This window comes from Galleria mellonella, unplaced genomic scaffold, assembly GCF_026898425.1.
Source record: "Galleria mellonella isolate WM207_F2 unplaced genomic scaffold, CSIRO_AGI_GalMel_v1 utg270, whole genome shotgun sequence".
Taxonomy (NCBI): Eukaryota; Metazoa; Arthropoda; class Insecta; order Lepidoptera; family Pyralidae; genus Galleria; species Galleria mellonella.
In genome coordinates this window covers 740,265-757,756 of record NW_026442062.1, presented here as the reverse complement: position 1 = coordinate 757,756, position 17,492 = coordinate 740,265, and the positions used below count along the sequence as shown (strand labels likewise).

Below are 17,492 nucleotides of genomic sequence, written 5' to 3'. Positions count from 1 at the left end.
AAGTCGATCACCAGTACTGTGCTAATTCCTGCTTAATCTAATATACTATATAATACTATACTATTTTTTTTTATACAACTTATAATGGCAAACAAGCTAACGGCCCACCTGATGGAAAGTGGTAACCGTCACCTATAAACATGAGCAGTACCATGGACATAACTGTTTCACCCATGATACCCCCATGCGTTGCCATTCCTGAGGACTTAGGTGTTACTCCTCTGTACCCTGTAAATTCACGCCATATCCCACCCTTCAAACCGAAACACAGCCATGCAAACACAACTGCTTTACGATAGAAACACGAATGGGACAGAGGTACACAAGCAATCGACTTTTGTACAAAGTCTCCCACTGTATGCTTGTTTGCCACCTGTGTAGAATAAAAAATAAAAAGAATCGTTTTAAAATTGTCTACGTAATCACGTATCGTGGCCACATGAAGTACGCACCTACCTTTTGAAAGTATAAAGTCGTATGTATATCAATCAAATGGCTGAACGTATATCAATCACCGAAAAGCAAGTAATGTTCAAAGCCACATATTCATGGAAACCTAAAATACGCACTCTCAACATTGACTGACGAACGAGATTAATATCCTGGAGCACGTCTTGAATGAAAATTCAGTGATTTATTTGACGTGCAAGAATCAGCGGAGACGCGGCGGATTAACCGCCTCGGCGTGTGCGTGGCGGAAATTTTGCACCGATATTTACGGTGCATTTGTGCTCCCGGTTTATTATAGGGTTTATCTTTTAACCGGCTCCGAAATAAAAGTGATTTTCAATGTGACTTTTTTACGTATTAATATTGCGATGATCATTCGATCTGAACGCTTTGCAAAAAATATCCAAATGACACAGTATAATGAATAATAACGGAATGGTAATCGAACTGTCCTGAAATTAACCATTATGGTTTAGTGGCAAAAAAGATTGCGTGGAAGTTTTCACGATGGGATATATTGTAAGTAGTGGGGCTGCTAAACCTCATTAATAATAATCCCACACTCTCTTCCTCGTGGCGAGGTTTAGAAGTAAACAAAGAAACAGTCAAACGCAGACAACGACTTTGTTTTATATTAATTGTGATAACATGTAACTACTTAGGTTAGTAATAATATGTATAGTTTCATATAAATTGAAATATCTACTACTACAATGTTTATTTGTTATGCCCTTAATTTTGATATTATTTTTATCTTACCTATTTCTGATAACGACTCTTTAAAATAAGCTAAAGTATAAAAACTCCCTATATAAATCTATAAATAATATAATAGAATAGAAAATACATCCTCTCGGCATTTTAAATTAAAATACAAAAAAGGATAAAATAAACAATTATTAACTATTTCGCATAGTACTTCAGTGAATACCTAAAAAATAATCTATTCCCTGTATTTATAGAATTACATCGATTAGAGTGAGGTTATTTTCTATCAACCTCAGTCCATAAAATGACAAGGGACAGACCGCAAACACCAAGTTTATATAATTTTTACTGAATTGAGTCACAATCTGAAGATGATGGATGGACTGGGAACGATTCATCATACTCTCATATGTATTCTAAGTAACATTCCATAAGCGGTTTTGTTGTTCGACCGAGTAGGTGGCAAACTTTAAAATCTTTTCAAGCATAATGTTGTAGATGCTGTTTTAGAGCGAAATATTTTTTTTTAAATGGATGATAATGGAATGGTAACCCCGGTTACGCTAATGGTATAAGCTGGCGGGGCATCAGCGAAGGGAATTAACAAATGACATATCTAATATCATCATATATAATTGGTCATGTGGTCCCAGCATAGAATAGATCATACCTTCCTATCCCGTTAGAGTCGTAAGAGACGACTAAGGAGAGCAAGGGATTGGCAGCAGTGTCCCTCTTAAAGATGTTTTAATAAAGCCTAATTGCGGTTGTCAAGCTTGACGACTACTGGCAAAGCCCCCCAAGGGCTTATTTTCAGCAGTGGATAATTAAACATATCAATATGATAATGATAAATAGTAAAAATAAATTATTTATTAATCTAAATGTGAAAATGAGCTTCGCAATTTGGACGCAGAATGGTTAACACTAGACTCCGAGCAGTGATCTAATAATTTGCCTGAATGTACCACGTTTAGAGATGAGACACGTGTCGCAAAATGTCCGTGAACAAAATGACAGTCGAAGATTGATAGCTAATATGGAAGATTGTGGAACTTTTGGTAGTAATAGTGGTATTCAATCTTCGAATGTTGGCAGTCACACACATATTAATGGTAGTGTAAATAAACAAAACAAATTCGAATCAAACAACCAGGGATATGGAAGTCCATAACAGCAAAGTAACACATAGTTCAGTAAAACATTTGAAAAATGAATTTGTTTATTACTTTTTTGGTAATTTGGCATTTTTAAATTTGGTATAAATGGATGGCATATACATACTAATTTTGATAACGATTAGTCCACATTTTCCAGTCACACCAATGTAATCGTGGGTGATGCAAATAATTAAATATAAATATTTTATTGAGATGATTTAACCCCCCCCCCCCCCACCTTACGGTGGAAGTCTACGTTAAGCAGTAGACAATTAAAGGCTGATATGATGATGGTGATATCATCAATATAATTTGAGTCATTAATGTCCTAAGAGGTAACAAAAACAAAACAAGTTGCGTGATTTACTGGGTACAGAGGAATAACACCTGAGTCCTCAGGAATGGCAACGCAAGGGGTACCCCTGATGCGTTCATGGACGAAATGTTATGTCTGTAGTACTGCTCATGTCTATAGGCGACGGTTACCACTTTCCATCAGGTGGGCCGTCAGCTTGTTTGCCATTCTAAGTTGTTTAAAAAAAATCACTTTTAGAATTATCAATTTAAGTTAAAAAAAAAAACCACTTTCAGTGATGGAAAACCCAGTTATTTTGATTTAATAATTGAAATGCTATCAATCAAGTTTAATACCAATAAGGACCAATCTGTAAGGAATATTCTTTCAAGTATCTACTCGTATAACTGATGGCGTTATGAGGTAACAAACATAAAAATATAATAAAATGTGGACTAGTAGGAAATTAAAAATATTAATAATATATTTAATATAAGATACATATATCTATAAGAATAAATTCTTCTTTTTATAGAATTATATTTGTCTATACTTACAAACGACAATTCATTTCGGGTTGACAAAGATCACAGGCATCTATTTACTTTCATATATGTACTTACAATATCGAAACCAACTAGATTAAAGTAATAATCATGACACAGTCATGAGATATTGGATTAGTATATTATTTTATAGTTATTTATATTTTTTACCAAAATGCCAAGAGTAAAGAATATCAAACTAAACAATCCAATAGAAAAACGTTTGGATGTTATTTCTCCATATCATTATTATTTATTTTTTCTTCTGTTTCTAAGCAAACTACCAATCTTCTGGCACGTATTGAACCTTATATTTTTGTCACCTCCTATGGAGTACTATTGTAATGCAACAGAAACGAATACTAATAATGATTCCATTGATTTGAAAAATGTGTGTCCATGCAACGAACCTTGGTGGAATAGAAACGTGTTTACTGAAACTGTGCAAACAAAATTTGCGCTTATTTGCGATAGTACATGGTTAATTAGCTTTTCAGAGAGCATGCTGTATGTGGGCACATTGTTTGGATCTTTAGTTTTCGGGTTTTTATCTGATAAGTAAGTAATATTTTAACTATATACAATGAAATAGAAATATCACAAACTTAATTTTAAGCGCTTTGTTTTTTTCTTTTTGATTCTACTGGCTAATTCAGAAAATAGTTGTAATTGCACATATTTATAAATATGGCTTCCTACCTGCCAAAAATGGCAGCTACTGACAAAATTTCATTAATGGTAAATTGTGTGTTAAAAACGGCTCAACTTTTTGTCAGCTAATTATGAAATTTTTCTCCATTTTTCTCGAAGCATTTCTATGGAGATACTCTATATAATCTAAGGTCTCATGGTTGACTAGTAGAGAACGCTTTTAGGTGTTATGTCTACCATGTGTACTTTTGTACATGAAGTTAAATAAGTAAATTAACAAATAATAAATGATTAAACAATCTGCTATTTAATTCAGTTCGTAACAATAAATACACGTTTCTAATGCATTAAAATAGGTACATAAATCAAAAATATATAATTTATCAATAGACAACAAAGATAAGAATGAATTAAAAATATTTGACTACAAGCAAATGAGAAACTATAATACCCTAAAAATGGTGCAGAGTCCTGAGTTAGGCAATGAGGAATACTATGAATATCACAATTAATTCATGTCTATATGCGAAGGTTATCACTATTTATTAGTTGAAATCTCAGTTTGTTTACCATTTTAGGTAATATATAAAAAAAAATTGATACTTTAAAAACATCTATTTCAGATATGGACGCCTTTCTGTATTTTCAATGTGTTGCTTGATATTAGCAATATCTGGATGCCTCGTCAGTACCATGCCCACTGCAGGTTCTTTCATCATCATGAGATGTATAGAGGGCATTGGAGTTGGTGGAGCTATAGTCACATCCTATGTCTTATGTGTAGAATATTTTGGTGTTAGATACAGAGAAATGATCACTGCCCTTTTCCATATTCCTGTAAATTTAGGCCATATAACTTTGCCTGGAGTTTCGTATCTACTAAGAGATTGCGATGAGTTCCAATTAGCGCTTTCAATACCTATATTCCTTTTTGTGGGTTTAAGATGGCTGATAATGGAATCTCCTAAATGGTTGATGGATAACGATCGTATCGAAGAAGCTGCCATGGTCATGGAAAGACTTTCAAAATTGTTAGCATTAAAAATATTAATCTTGAATTGAATATATACATAATTTACATAAAACTTGCACTAAATCTAAATAAAAATGTGCTTTTAATTTTTAGCAATAGAACATCATTTGAAATTATAAAAGAAGAAATAGAAGCATTCCATGCAACCGAAGCAAACAGAAATCGAAGAAAGATAAAGTTTTGGCAAATTTTCAAACATAGGAGGTTACTGCAAAATCTTGGATGTATGTCACTCATTTATTTCGTATGTGGAATGGGTTATTACGGTGTATCTCAATATATTGGAAAAATGAGCGGTGACATACACGCAAACGTTGCTATATCTGGCGCTTTGTTGTTGCCAGGAACAATATCTGCTATTTTTCTTTTAAAAATATTAAAGAGACGTACTTTTTTGATGTCTACAAATTTTCTATCAGGTTTCTTCATGATTATCGTAATTTGTATTCCAAATCATTTAGCATGGGTTAGGGTGGTATTTGCTTGTATTGGCAACTGTTTCTTCTTCATATCTTTCATTATTGTATTTCTTTACGGAGTAGAGTTATTTCCAACATCCGTAAGAAATTCTGTATTAGGATTTCTATCGGTATTATCAAGATTGGGGCAAATTGTAGCTCCATTTGTAAATTCTCTGCCCGAGCTACAGTCTGGAATCATATTTGGCATAATGGCTATATTCGGTGCCCTATTATGTTACCCTTTACCTGAAACTAAGCATGCTGAGTTGCCATCATCTTTAGAAGACTCAAAGACGCTCCATCGAAAAACAGCCCATGTAGAAAGTAGTAACACTCAAAGTAATCATTCTTTAGCCGAGCAATAATAATGTGATTATTTTACGTAACGTAATGTATTGCAATAAAGATATTCAGACTTTAATATCTATTGTCATTTATTTGTTTATTTAAATAATTTTATTGACCAAAATGAGGTACAAAAGCAGACTTAGTGCTAGTAACGTTCTTTACCAGTCAACTTTTGGGATGAACAGTGAATCACGAACTTACTTCTAACTGTATTATTGGAATAGGTAAAGAAAATAACAACTAATAATGATTTACGAAAGTCAATAAAATTTTTAAATAGTCATTATTATAGATATCATTTAATAGGTATTAACACGAATTATTCGATATTTCAACTAGATTGCCCTAACTGTAATCACAACCCTTACTAAATTTCATTAATTTGTACTCTTCTATTAGTTTTCCTGTATCATACGCGTCGTCAATGATGTAATATATACCAATCCACTAAACAAGGATTATATACCCATCACGCGTGTTGAAGATACTATTAGCTATTTATGAAAAGCCCAATGAGAAAAGTTTATAGAAGTATCCATTATACTTTCCTTTGTGTTTAGGCATCCCGTTCCAAGTCTCAGGGCGGTTACAAACTACGGAAACGTACGAAAGCATCTCTCCCTTCGTACTGGAGCGTTCCGGGCAAGTAATTTACAATAAAACAAAAGCAACCCGCGACATTGTTATTTTCAATAAGCTCCCATACCGGAGATAATGAAAAAAGTTTTTATTGCCGACAATATGCGGTTTGGTTCAAAGGACTTGTAAGTGCCAAAGAAGGGACGCCCTTAAATTTTACTTGCGTGTTCTCTTTGTAGTTCAACATGAATTTTTAGTGCTGCACGGAATATTAAACAATATTGGATGTTTCTTTGAAGATCTCAAATTCGATATCTTCAGGTTCAGGTGAATAAATCAGATCAAGAATACTATCTATATACTATAATATAAACTCAATTTCATAACTTACCGTAAATTGGAAACTAACATATTGTAGCAATATAAAACAAGAAATATCATATACCTAAGATGTCAATAATCTAGCTAATTATTGCTGATCTACTGGTTTTATTTAAACCATTCATCAAATTCAAAACAGTTGAGAAACTGACGCTTCATGTTCTTTTTTTTTTAATTTTTTTATGATGCTGTCATTCTGAGGAGCGATAATTTGTTCAGAGTTAGTTCTTTTCAGTTTTGGTTGTAATGTTTTATGTATTTGTTGTAATGTTTTGTGTTTTTGTTGTAATGTTTTATGTATTTATTGTTAAGCGTGTTGAGTCTCCCATCCGAAAAATAGGTGTTGGCGACCCGCGCGCATGCTAAAGGTAAAAGAGTTAAGGGGCCGCCTGAAAATCAGCGCTATATAGGTACATCTCGCTGGAGCTGTACATATATAGCAACAACTGAGGCGGCTCCTATTACCAACAACACTAATTGTTTTTTTTTTACTTTTTGTTGTTTTAATTTTTTCTTTTCCTAATACTGGTAATATTTATCTGTCTATCTTATTATCAGATCAGTCATTCTAAATCTCATCAGCCATCTGTCCACTGCTGAACATAGGTCTCTTCCATAGACCGACATAAGGAACAGTCTTGATTCACCTGCATCCTGCATTGACATGCTGCAATACATTTGAGGTCATCACTCTATCTAGTGTATGGTCGTCCTTCACTGCATTTACTTATATGGGGTCCCCACTTAAGATCCTTTCTTCCCCATCGTCAGTTCTTCTAACTTTGTGACCAGCCCATTGCTACATCAGTTTGCTTATTCTTCGTTGCAATAATTATGAGTGTAAATGTATAAATGGTCAGAGATACGCGAGACACAATTTGCGACCTTGTAAAAGCTTTTACAGGTAAATAGTACCTACCTGCTTCTTTATTGCGAACGTATCGAAATATGTGTAAACAAGCCGAAAATCAACTTAAACAAAAATGTTTCAATCAACTAACCAATTATACGGATTTCCATACAAAGATTGGATTAAAAAAAACTGGCTTTAATTGTAAACCGAATCTGTTATTTTGATTTCAAATTAAACCACTGAACTGATTATCTGTCTGAAGGGTGGGATATGGCGTGAATTTACAGGGTACAGAGGAATAACACCTGAGTCCTCAGGAATGGAAACGCATGGGGGGTATCATGGGCGAAACAGTATACTCTGTTATGTCAATGGTACTGCTCATGTCTATAGGCGACGGTTACCATTTCATCAGGTGGGCCGTCAGCTTGCTTGCCATTCTAAGTTGTATAAAAAAAAATCTGTCCTTATTGATAAAAAAGAATTTTCCAATTCGGTTCACAACAGACGGTGTTACTAGCATAAAAAAAAAAACGAATTAAGAATGCCCTTCTTTTTGAAGTCAATACACAATTTAGAATACTTTCAGAACTATAAACATTTCTTTAGTGACCAGTTAGTATTGGGTAGTGAGATGTGAATCAAAGGTCCACAATTACTGCATGGACGTATATTGCCCAGTCCCTCAGGGTACCGCAGTAAATTACAGAGGTCACCCAACCGGTAATAGATGGCGTGAGCCACGCCTATACCCATTAGCAGATACCACGTTCTAGCTATTGGATTATACAGAGATTTTTATGACTGTTGTGTAGGACACCATAATATAACACCATACGCAGGGGGGAAAGGGATTGTTAGTAATGGGGTCAAATAACCGCATTACTTGGGGGAATGGGATTGTTAGCAACGGTGTTTGACAGCCCCATTGCTAGCAATATGCCCTATTAGGTTGACCTCCACATGGTTCCCCCTGGAAACCATCGTGAACAATTCTTGTTGAATTCGTCACGATGGGCTAACTGACCTACTTCATGCTCACCTATCATCCTTCACTGGTGCCCCGCCGCTGTATACCGAAAGCGCGGGAGGGGTTACCATTCCATTATCAATCATTAAAAAAAAAATAGCCCCATTACTAGCAATATACCCTGTCAGGTCGACCACGTGGTTCCCCCTGAAAACCATCGTGGCTAATTCTATTTGAATTCTTCAGGATGGTCTAACTGACCTGCTTTCATCATCATTAGTAATCCATCACTGGTGCCCCGCCATTGTATACCGATAGCGCAGACGGGGTTACCATACCATTATCACCTATTAAAAAAATACCGTACGCATGGATTTCAGAGGTACGAAAATGAATCTTTGTGATGCATCAGATGTAAGATATATATATATATATATATATATATATATATATATATATATATATATATATATATATATATATATATATATATATATATATATATATATATATATATATATATATATATATATAGCTCACTAAGATAGAATGGACAAGAAAGGTTGTATAGAAAATAATATAGACATACATACTTACATATCTGTATACGCTCATCTCCCATTAGGGAAACAAGAATATGAAAATCTCGGCGCCTTCGAATTGACCTCATTATCCCATATTAAGTTTACGTTGATTAGATGGAAGAATGAACATTAGACAGAATTGCTAGTTTTCTTTGCGAAACAAAAACCTGCCAGTTGCAAAACATAATCTCATACATTTATATGTTTTCTTATTATTATTATTATTTATTTTTTAACCAACTTTAAAAAGAAGGAGTTCTTAATTCGTTTGTATTTTTTATGTGTGTTACCTCACCGACGGAGTCAGTTGCAAACTGATTTGAGTTTTTTTTTTTTTTTATCTTAAAGGATGTACTTACAAACTGGTCTTATAGAAATTTTAACAAAATCTGTTCATTAGTTTATTTTCTAAAACAAAATAACTATTTTTGCCACACTTTCTACCACGCATAACCACTCTTTGGAAACAACTTCCAGCAGCAGTCTTTCCGAACCGATACGACAACATAATCTTCAAGAAAAGAGCATATTCCTTTTTAAAAGGTCGGCAGTACATCTGCAACGCCTTTGGTGTTATGGGTGATCATGGGCGGCGGTAGTCACTTACCGTCAGGTGAGCCGCATGCTCGTTTGCCCTCTGTGTTGTAAAAGAATTGTCGATTTTTTTGTTAAAACAATCTTAATTTTTAATTATTTGATAAAAAAAAACAAACATAACAATGTAGCCTCTTTAGACCTACTAACGACAAATGCAAACAAAAACAATATTAGTATTGTAATCCTCTCATTAAACGTTTAGAATTCAGCTGGTGAGTTAAAATGTTCTGCCAACCTTGTAATTACATCCCTTGGACCCTAAAAAAATATATAAATTTCTTGGTCGGTACGTGACCAAACTTAACAAATAGATAAACAAGATTAATCAACATTAAATCGTCTATTGCTATTTCGCTTTCAGGATTTCACGATTCAAAAGTATCTGAATTTTTTTTTATACCACTGAGGTGGCAAATAAGCGTACGGCCCACCTGATGGTAAGTGGTTACCTTAACCTATGAACACCTGCAATACCAGAGGTATTACGCGCGCTTTGCCAACCCTGAAGAAACCTCTTAACCCTTCTTTTGAAGAACCCCATGCTGTAGTCTCTTGGAGAAACCTCGGCAGGGAGCTCATTCTGTAACCTGAGTGTACGTGGGAGGAAACATCTCTGAAATCGCGTTGTGCGCGACCATTAAGGCTGTAGGATATGAGGGTGAACTCCCTGTCGATGGCGTGCCGTACAATGGTAGAAAGTGGCCAAAGGCATCATATTGAACAATTATCAAAATGTACTAAGAACAATTTAAATAAATAATTTTATAAATATTGTAAGCAGTCATGGTTCTAAAATAAAAATAATTGTGGACGACAAAGGAAACCAGGAATGAAAATTGGAAATATGTGTATATTGACGAAAGGAACTTAAAAGATTAGGGCAGTGAAAGGAAGCCAAAAGGAAACAATGGAGATGCGTGCCAATTTGGAATTTAGTAAATATTAATATAAAAACTATAATTTTTTTTATACCACTGAGGTGGCAAACAAGCATACGGCCCACTTGATGGTAAGCGGTTACCGTAGCCTATGAACGTCTGCAATACCAGAGGTATTACGCGCGCGTTGCCGACCCTGAAGAAACCTCTTTAGCCCCCTTTTGAAGAACCCCATTCTATAGTCTCTTGGGAAAACCTCGGAATATATGTGGCCTGTACTAATATAATAAATAAGAATAATTATACGATTCATTGAAGACGAAGCTCTTTAACCAGTGCTTGTTGCCAGTGACGACATATGGAACCGAAACATGGTCCTACACGATTGCCCGTATGCAAAAGCTTTCAATTAGCCGGCTATGGAAAAAGCTATACTTGGAGTTTCTTTGTGTGACAGAATCTGAAACGAGGATACCCGCAAAGAAACAAATATAACCCACATAGCCCGAAGGATAAGCAAGCTATAAGATAAAAGATATAAGCTAAAGAGTATATTCCTTTTTAAAAGGCCGGCAGCATACCTGCAATGCCGCTGGTGTTGTGGGTGATCATGGGCGGCGGTAGTCACTTACCATCAGGTGAGCCGCATGCTCGTTTGCCCCCTGTGTTGTAAAAAAAAAAAAAAAAAGCTGAAGTGGTGATGGGCTGTTCATATAGCTTGATGAACCGACAACCGATGGGGTAAAAAAGTAGAATACTTTATAATGACAACTGTTCTATTGACAGCCATAAAAAAAATCATAAATAATCAAAACAAACAAAATTAGCCTCAAAAAACGTAAATAAACAAAATAAACAAAATTAGCCATGCTTACATCTGCTAATTAATTTCTTATTCAAATTGTATAAGCAGGCACGTAATTTATATATTTATAAACCTACCTGTCAGTTATTTTAGTATAATTGCGACTTAGTTCCATTATAATTCGATTGGATTTTGAGAAAAACAAAGTAATTCTAATCAAGCAGCCAACGAATTCAACTTCTGCGAAGGAAAGCCTAATTCAATAAAGACTATTTAGATACCAACAATATTCAAGTAAAATAATATTTTTTTAATTTAAGACTTTTTATTAAGAGATATTAAAACAAGAAAATAAAAAATATAATAATTGGAAATTAATAAAAAAAAAAATCATTGGAAACTATTATTTTATTTGATTATTAAGTATGTGAAATAGTTTTTAAGATCAGGGTATGATGAGGCTAAACTGGCTTTAAAAAAAAATAAATAAAAAAAAAAAAAAAAAAAAAAAAGTAATTCAATTGAGTTTCTTGCCAGTTCTTCTCAATTGGATCTATATACCGAACTGGACGGTAGGGAAAAAATTAAAATTATATGTAAAAATTTGACGTTCATAAGCGGCTAAAATGTCCTACATGAATAAATGATTTTTGAATTTGAATTTGAATTTGAATTTGAATTTGAATTTGACATATGTTTGTAGGATAAAAACCTCTAAATAAAAAAGATAAAAAAAAATATTTTATTGGTAACTAAAAATTTACTGTATATTTTAGTGCAATAAAGAATATATATATATATATATATATATATATATATATATATATATATATATATATATATATATATATATATATATATATAGTCTGTAAAAATAGGCCCTCGTTTCAAAGGAGTAGACAGAAATTTTGAAAATATGTAGTATCCAATGTTACATGCTGATAATGGTGCTTACTAAAGATGGACGAATTTTTAAAATTGGTCGAGTAGTTTTCAAGTTTATCTATTACAAAGGAACAATAAAATGTTTTGACTTCATACTATTATAGTATAGGTAGATATTTTTTTTATTTATTAATAATTAATATAAATGTTGGACTTAACACCATATGGCGTTATCTATTAGTTGATTGTAAACAGGAATTAGTAAATACAATTGAAGACGTAACGCGAAGTGCAAATAAATAAATAAATAGAATAAAAGACAATATGTTGTATAAGATGAATAAATCTTATAGAATAATTTAAATTTGTTTAATTTAAAAATTTTTTTCTAAATTAATCTAGTAATCTGAAGGCCTACCATGAAATGATTTCCAAAATTTCGGGGACGAACGAAACAGAAACTTGATGTTAAAATTACATAATACATGTCGTTTAAAATTATAAAAATGTTAAAATATCGTTCCTCTGGACTATTACGATAGGATTTATGATGAACGAAATGTTAAGCTCCACTTACTGGGTCGATTTCGGTATGAACAAAAACACTAAATTGAGTCCGAAAATTCGGAATTCCATTGCATGGTAGACCACCTGATTCGTGCGCAACGGATATTCATTGCCTAGTAGTCATAACACAGAGTAATTTAAACCCTATCTGCACTGCGTGTTTCCCCCCAAAAGTCTGTAACCTATGAAAATGTATGAAGTTATAAGTACTGCGGAAAAAGCGTGAAAATAATTTATACTATAGTAGTTTAATATACATATACGTGAAAAAACACGCAAAATGAAATCCTATTGCAATGCCATTGTTGTTAAACAGCCACCATAGTCTATGTATGCTTGGAAGACCAGGGATGTGACGTGACATGATGTTTTCGACCCTCACACAATATATACTGTAGTTCACGCAGTTTTTCCACGAAACTATCGTAGTTAATTCCTTGTAAATACATCAGGAATAATCAACTAATCTGATTTTATCCTCACCTACCATCTCTCACTATACACGCGTTAAAGCGAGATAGAGACCTACAGAATATAAGCTCAAAGCCGATTTTACGAAAGTATAAACAAAATAAATTACTTTTTTTATTTTGAAATGTAATTAGTTTTAAATAAAAGTATTTAGTAAAGGTTCACACTTAACTTTTTGAATTTTGAATTGAATTTGAATGAACCAATGCAGTGTACTATTTTTGAATATAACATAAATTAGTAAAAAATACCCTCAAAATTGCACATTACAGTAACAACAAAAATAAGAATTTCTGCATGTGCACTAAACTGAAATTGAAAATAAAAAAGTGAATTTTTGCTATTCTTGCAACTTCAATTCCCATATAAATGACGACCTGTCACATGCACACATTTACAAAACACGCACACCAACGTAACTGTTTTCTTGTCTCGTTTTTATAATTGCATTGCTAATCTATCAGTACAATATATTACGTCTATGTTTTTTTTACTGGATGATAATGGAATGAAGAACCCGCCTGCGCCATCGGTATACACTGGCGGGGCACCAGTGAGGGATGATTGATGAAGATGAAAAGGCAGGTCAGTTAGCCCATCGTGACGAATTCAACGATAAATTAGTCACGATGATTTCAAGGAGGAACCGCGTGTAGATCGACCCGATAGGGGATTAATCTTCCTATTACTAATAATCCCATCCCCTCTACGTCTATGGTACTCCCAGTGTGGATTTTAGTTTATTTCCAGTGTTAACTATTTCAAGAATGACCCTATTCTGTATCAAAAATACAGATAAAGGCAAGCTTTTAACTCAATAACCCACAAACCATTATGATCGGTATGAACCGTAAAATATCCAATGTATACACTGAGTGTATCTTACGCAATATAATTGATACCACGAACAATGCACGGTATCTGAACATGTCCGAGACATTTAACCTGCAGCTCACTACAAACAAATATTGTTATGTTTCTAAGATTTTACAAGGTACAGAGGAATAATATCTGAGTCCTCAGGAATGGCAACGCATGGGGAGTATCATGGGCGAAACAGTATATTCTGTTATGTCCATGGTACTGCTCATGTGTATAGGCGACGGTTACCACTTTCCATCAGGTGGGCCGTCAGCTTGTTTGCCATCTAAGTTGTATAAAAAAAAATTTGAATATAGATTTTTTTAATGGATGGTAATGAAATAGTGAGCTCGTCTGGGCTATCGATATATACTGGTGAGGCATCAGTCTGTGTCAAAAATCTGTCACTGAAAGATAAATGAATGACGAGTGAATGATGAATGAATTTTAAATAAATTAATTATGAATGAATTTGAATGAACTATAAATGATTTATGAATAATTTATTAATAAATGATGAATGAATTATAAATGAATGATGAACATTTATTTGCACATACAGCCCGATATACGTTGTTAATTCCACAGTGGTTTCATTTGGCAGCGCTGTAGTATGTCTTTTAAATTTAAATTGATAAAATTATCAGAAACTTTTACCTCTTGGCATCTCAGTAGCTCTATACTACTGCTTAGGTACGCAGAATTGGAATGGAAAAGGACATATGCTACTTTCTGTCCCAGGTAGCAAATGATAAATCCCGGGCATATAGACGAAGTCGAGGGCATATCTAGTTTTAGTATACAAAGACCAAGCGTAGATATTAGTGAAAGGAAATCTTTGCCATATTAGGTTTCATTTGAAAGCCGATAGGAAAAAGTACTATTAAAATTCTAGACTGCTCTTGGATTGAATTAGTTATTTCTTCAATTTACATGAAAGTTAAGTAGATTTATATCATAACGGCTTCATGCAATGAGCCTGTACTAAAGATGTGCCTTACTGTACTTATACAATTGTATCGTTATGTTTGTAAATTGTCTTGTTTATTTCCTATATTGTATAATGCAAATAAAGTTTAATCATTCATTCATTCATAAAGATATTTTTTTTATAGGTGATAATGAAATAGTAACCCCACCCGCGCTATCGGTATACGCTGATAGGGCACCAGTGAAGAATGATAGACCTTATGTTATGTTGGTGCAATAAAGTGTTAAATAAATAAATAGACGAGGATGAAACAGGTCAGTTAGCCCATCGTGAGGAATTCAACGAGAATTGTTCACGATGGTTTCCAGGGGGAACCACGCGGAGGTTGACCTGATAGGGCATATTGCTAGCAATGGGGCTGTCAAACTCCATTGCTAACAATCCCTTCCCCCCTGTACTAATGATATTGGCATTGACACTAACTGCTAGTTTGCGTTATTTTTTTATACGTTATGTTTATTGATTGTATCCACTTATTACTATCTTACCTTTTTTAATGGGTGATAATAGATTGGTAACTCCGCCTGCGCTATCGGTATGCGCTGACGGGGCACCAGTGAGGGATGATAGGTGATGATGAAAGCAGGTAAGTCAGCCCATCGTGACGAATTCCACTAGAATTAATCACTATGGTTTCCAGGGGCAGTCGCGTGGAGGTCGATCTGATAGAGTATATTGCTAGCAATAGGTCAGTTTTTTTAATGGGTGATAATGGAATGGTAACTCCTCTCGCGCTATTGGTAAACACTGGCGGGGTACCAGTGAGAGATGATAGATGAGGATGAAGCAGGTCAGTTAGCCCATCGTGACGAATTCAACAGGAATTGTTCATAATGGTTTCCAGGGGGCACCACGTGGAGGTAGACCTAAAAGGGCATATTGCTAGCAATGGGGCTGTCAAACTCCATTGCTAACAATCCCTTTCCCCCAGCAATGGGTCAGTTAGACCCCATTACTAACAATCCCTTTCTCTCACTTCAAATGCAATGCAGGGCGTCAGTGAATGCAAGTGGTTAAAGATCGTTCCTTATGGCAGTCTATGGAGGAGGCCTATGTCCAGCAGTGGACGGATAATGGCTGAAATAATGATGTAAATGAAATATAGTCTCTACCAATTGAGGGGTTTCGCCAGTAGTTGCTTCGCTTGTAAGGCGGATTAGTAACAGCAGTTAGGCTTTGGTGGTGTGTGTTACACACGGAATTATTAAAATATGAGAACTAAATTTCAATTTATAGATACATAGTTATCATATATATATATATATATTTACATATATGTATATGTAAAAATAACATTTTATATATGTGTGTATTTTGAACGTAAGTATATAAGTTAGTTTGTATTTAGACAAGTATATTTATTATTTCTTAATACAAACAACCATACAATTTCCTCTTCTTATTGTACGCACACTACCCGCTGGTAAATAATGCTCCTTTCCACTCAGGGTTTGTTGGAAGAGAACTCTTACAGAGTTAAGCTCGCCTGTTGTATATTTCTATTTAAAATAAATTCAAACAAAGTAATTTTTGAGTACAATAAAGTATAAATAATATTATAACAATAATATAGATTTTAATTAAATGAAAAAATAAAACATTTTACGTACATTTTATTATCAAATACACCAAACTTACCATTACAATAATAAATGACAACTGTATAATGAGATCGCTAAATATTAATCTAATAATTACTCTATTATTTAACAAAAATTGCTAAAACGGTTTTTTCCAACATCTCTTTATGTCCCACTCGTGGGCATGGAGCTTAAGAGAAGGACAAGCATAGTAAGAAACAAGAAGAAGATACAGGCTCCTTGCAGGTCCGGCGGCTAGGTATAATGTGTCATTTCAAATTTTACTTCTATTGGTTTATTGGATTTTGCTTCCTTACTTATACTATTGTTAAAAATAAATGATGACATTCCTACTTTGTTATCCCACGAATTTATGTTTTAAAATCTTATAAGTATTTACATTGTATTATTACTCACCAGAGGGAGACTTTGTACAAAAGTCGTTTGCTTGGACACCTCTGTCTCATTCGTGTTTCTACTGTGAAGCAGTTGTGTTTGCATGACTGTCTTTTGGTTCGAGTCAGTGGATGCAAGTGGCTCAGGATGTCCAGAAGTGGACGGATAAAGGGTAAAATAATGAGGATGATGTTGAATACAAAAACTTCGTCTATCACACGACCAAAGTCCGGGTAAAAGACTAGTTTGAGAAATAACATTTGAAACCTAATAATAGCCACGTCATACGCAAATACGGACAAGACTAAAACTTAGCAAAGTACTAAAAGATTTTAATTTTTAATGCTCGTGAGTGCAGGCGACTTTGAAACCGATTCGTGGCTCTAAAATAAACTGCACCGAGTCGAAACCGTCAACTGAATGGAAATAGAAAACATTGGTAT

At 34.1% G+C, this 17,492-nt stretch overlaps 2 protein-coding genes across 2 annotated transcripts in view; both read left to right on the top strand.

The window, feature by feature from the left end:
• LOC113523390 (tumor suppressor candidate 3) overlaps positions 1-17,492 on the top strand; it is a 558,159-nt gene that overhangs the window by 436,130 nt on the left and 104,537 nt on the right. The window lies entirely within an intron of this gene.
• LOC113522386 (solute carrier family 22 member 1-like) lies at positions 3,260-5,668 on the top strand. The gene is made up of 3 exons (XM_031907103.2): positions 3,260-3,716; positions 4,433-4,840; positions 4,936-5,668. The coding sequence occupies exons 1-3, from the start codon at positions 3,334-3,336 to the stop codon at positions 5,666-5,668; spliced, it is 1,524 nt and encodes a 507-aa protein (XP_031762963.2). The 5' UTR covers positions 3,260-3,333.

Coding starts and splice junctions, on each gene's coding strand:
- LOC113522386 (XM_031907103.2), top strand. CDS start 3,334: ATGCCAAGAGTAAAGAATATCAAACTAAACAATCCAATAGAAAAACGT. Junction 3,717..4,432: donor TTCGGGTTTTTATCTGATAA/GTAAGTAATATT, acceptor CATCTATTTCAG/ATATGGACGCCTTTCTGTAT. Junction 4,841..4,935: donor ATGGAAAGACTTTCAAAATT/GTTAGCATTAAA, acceptor TTTAATTTTTAG/CAATAGAACATCATTTGAAA.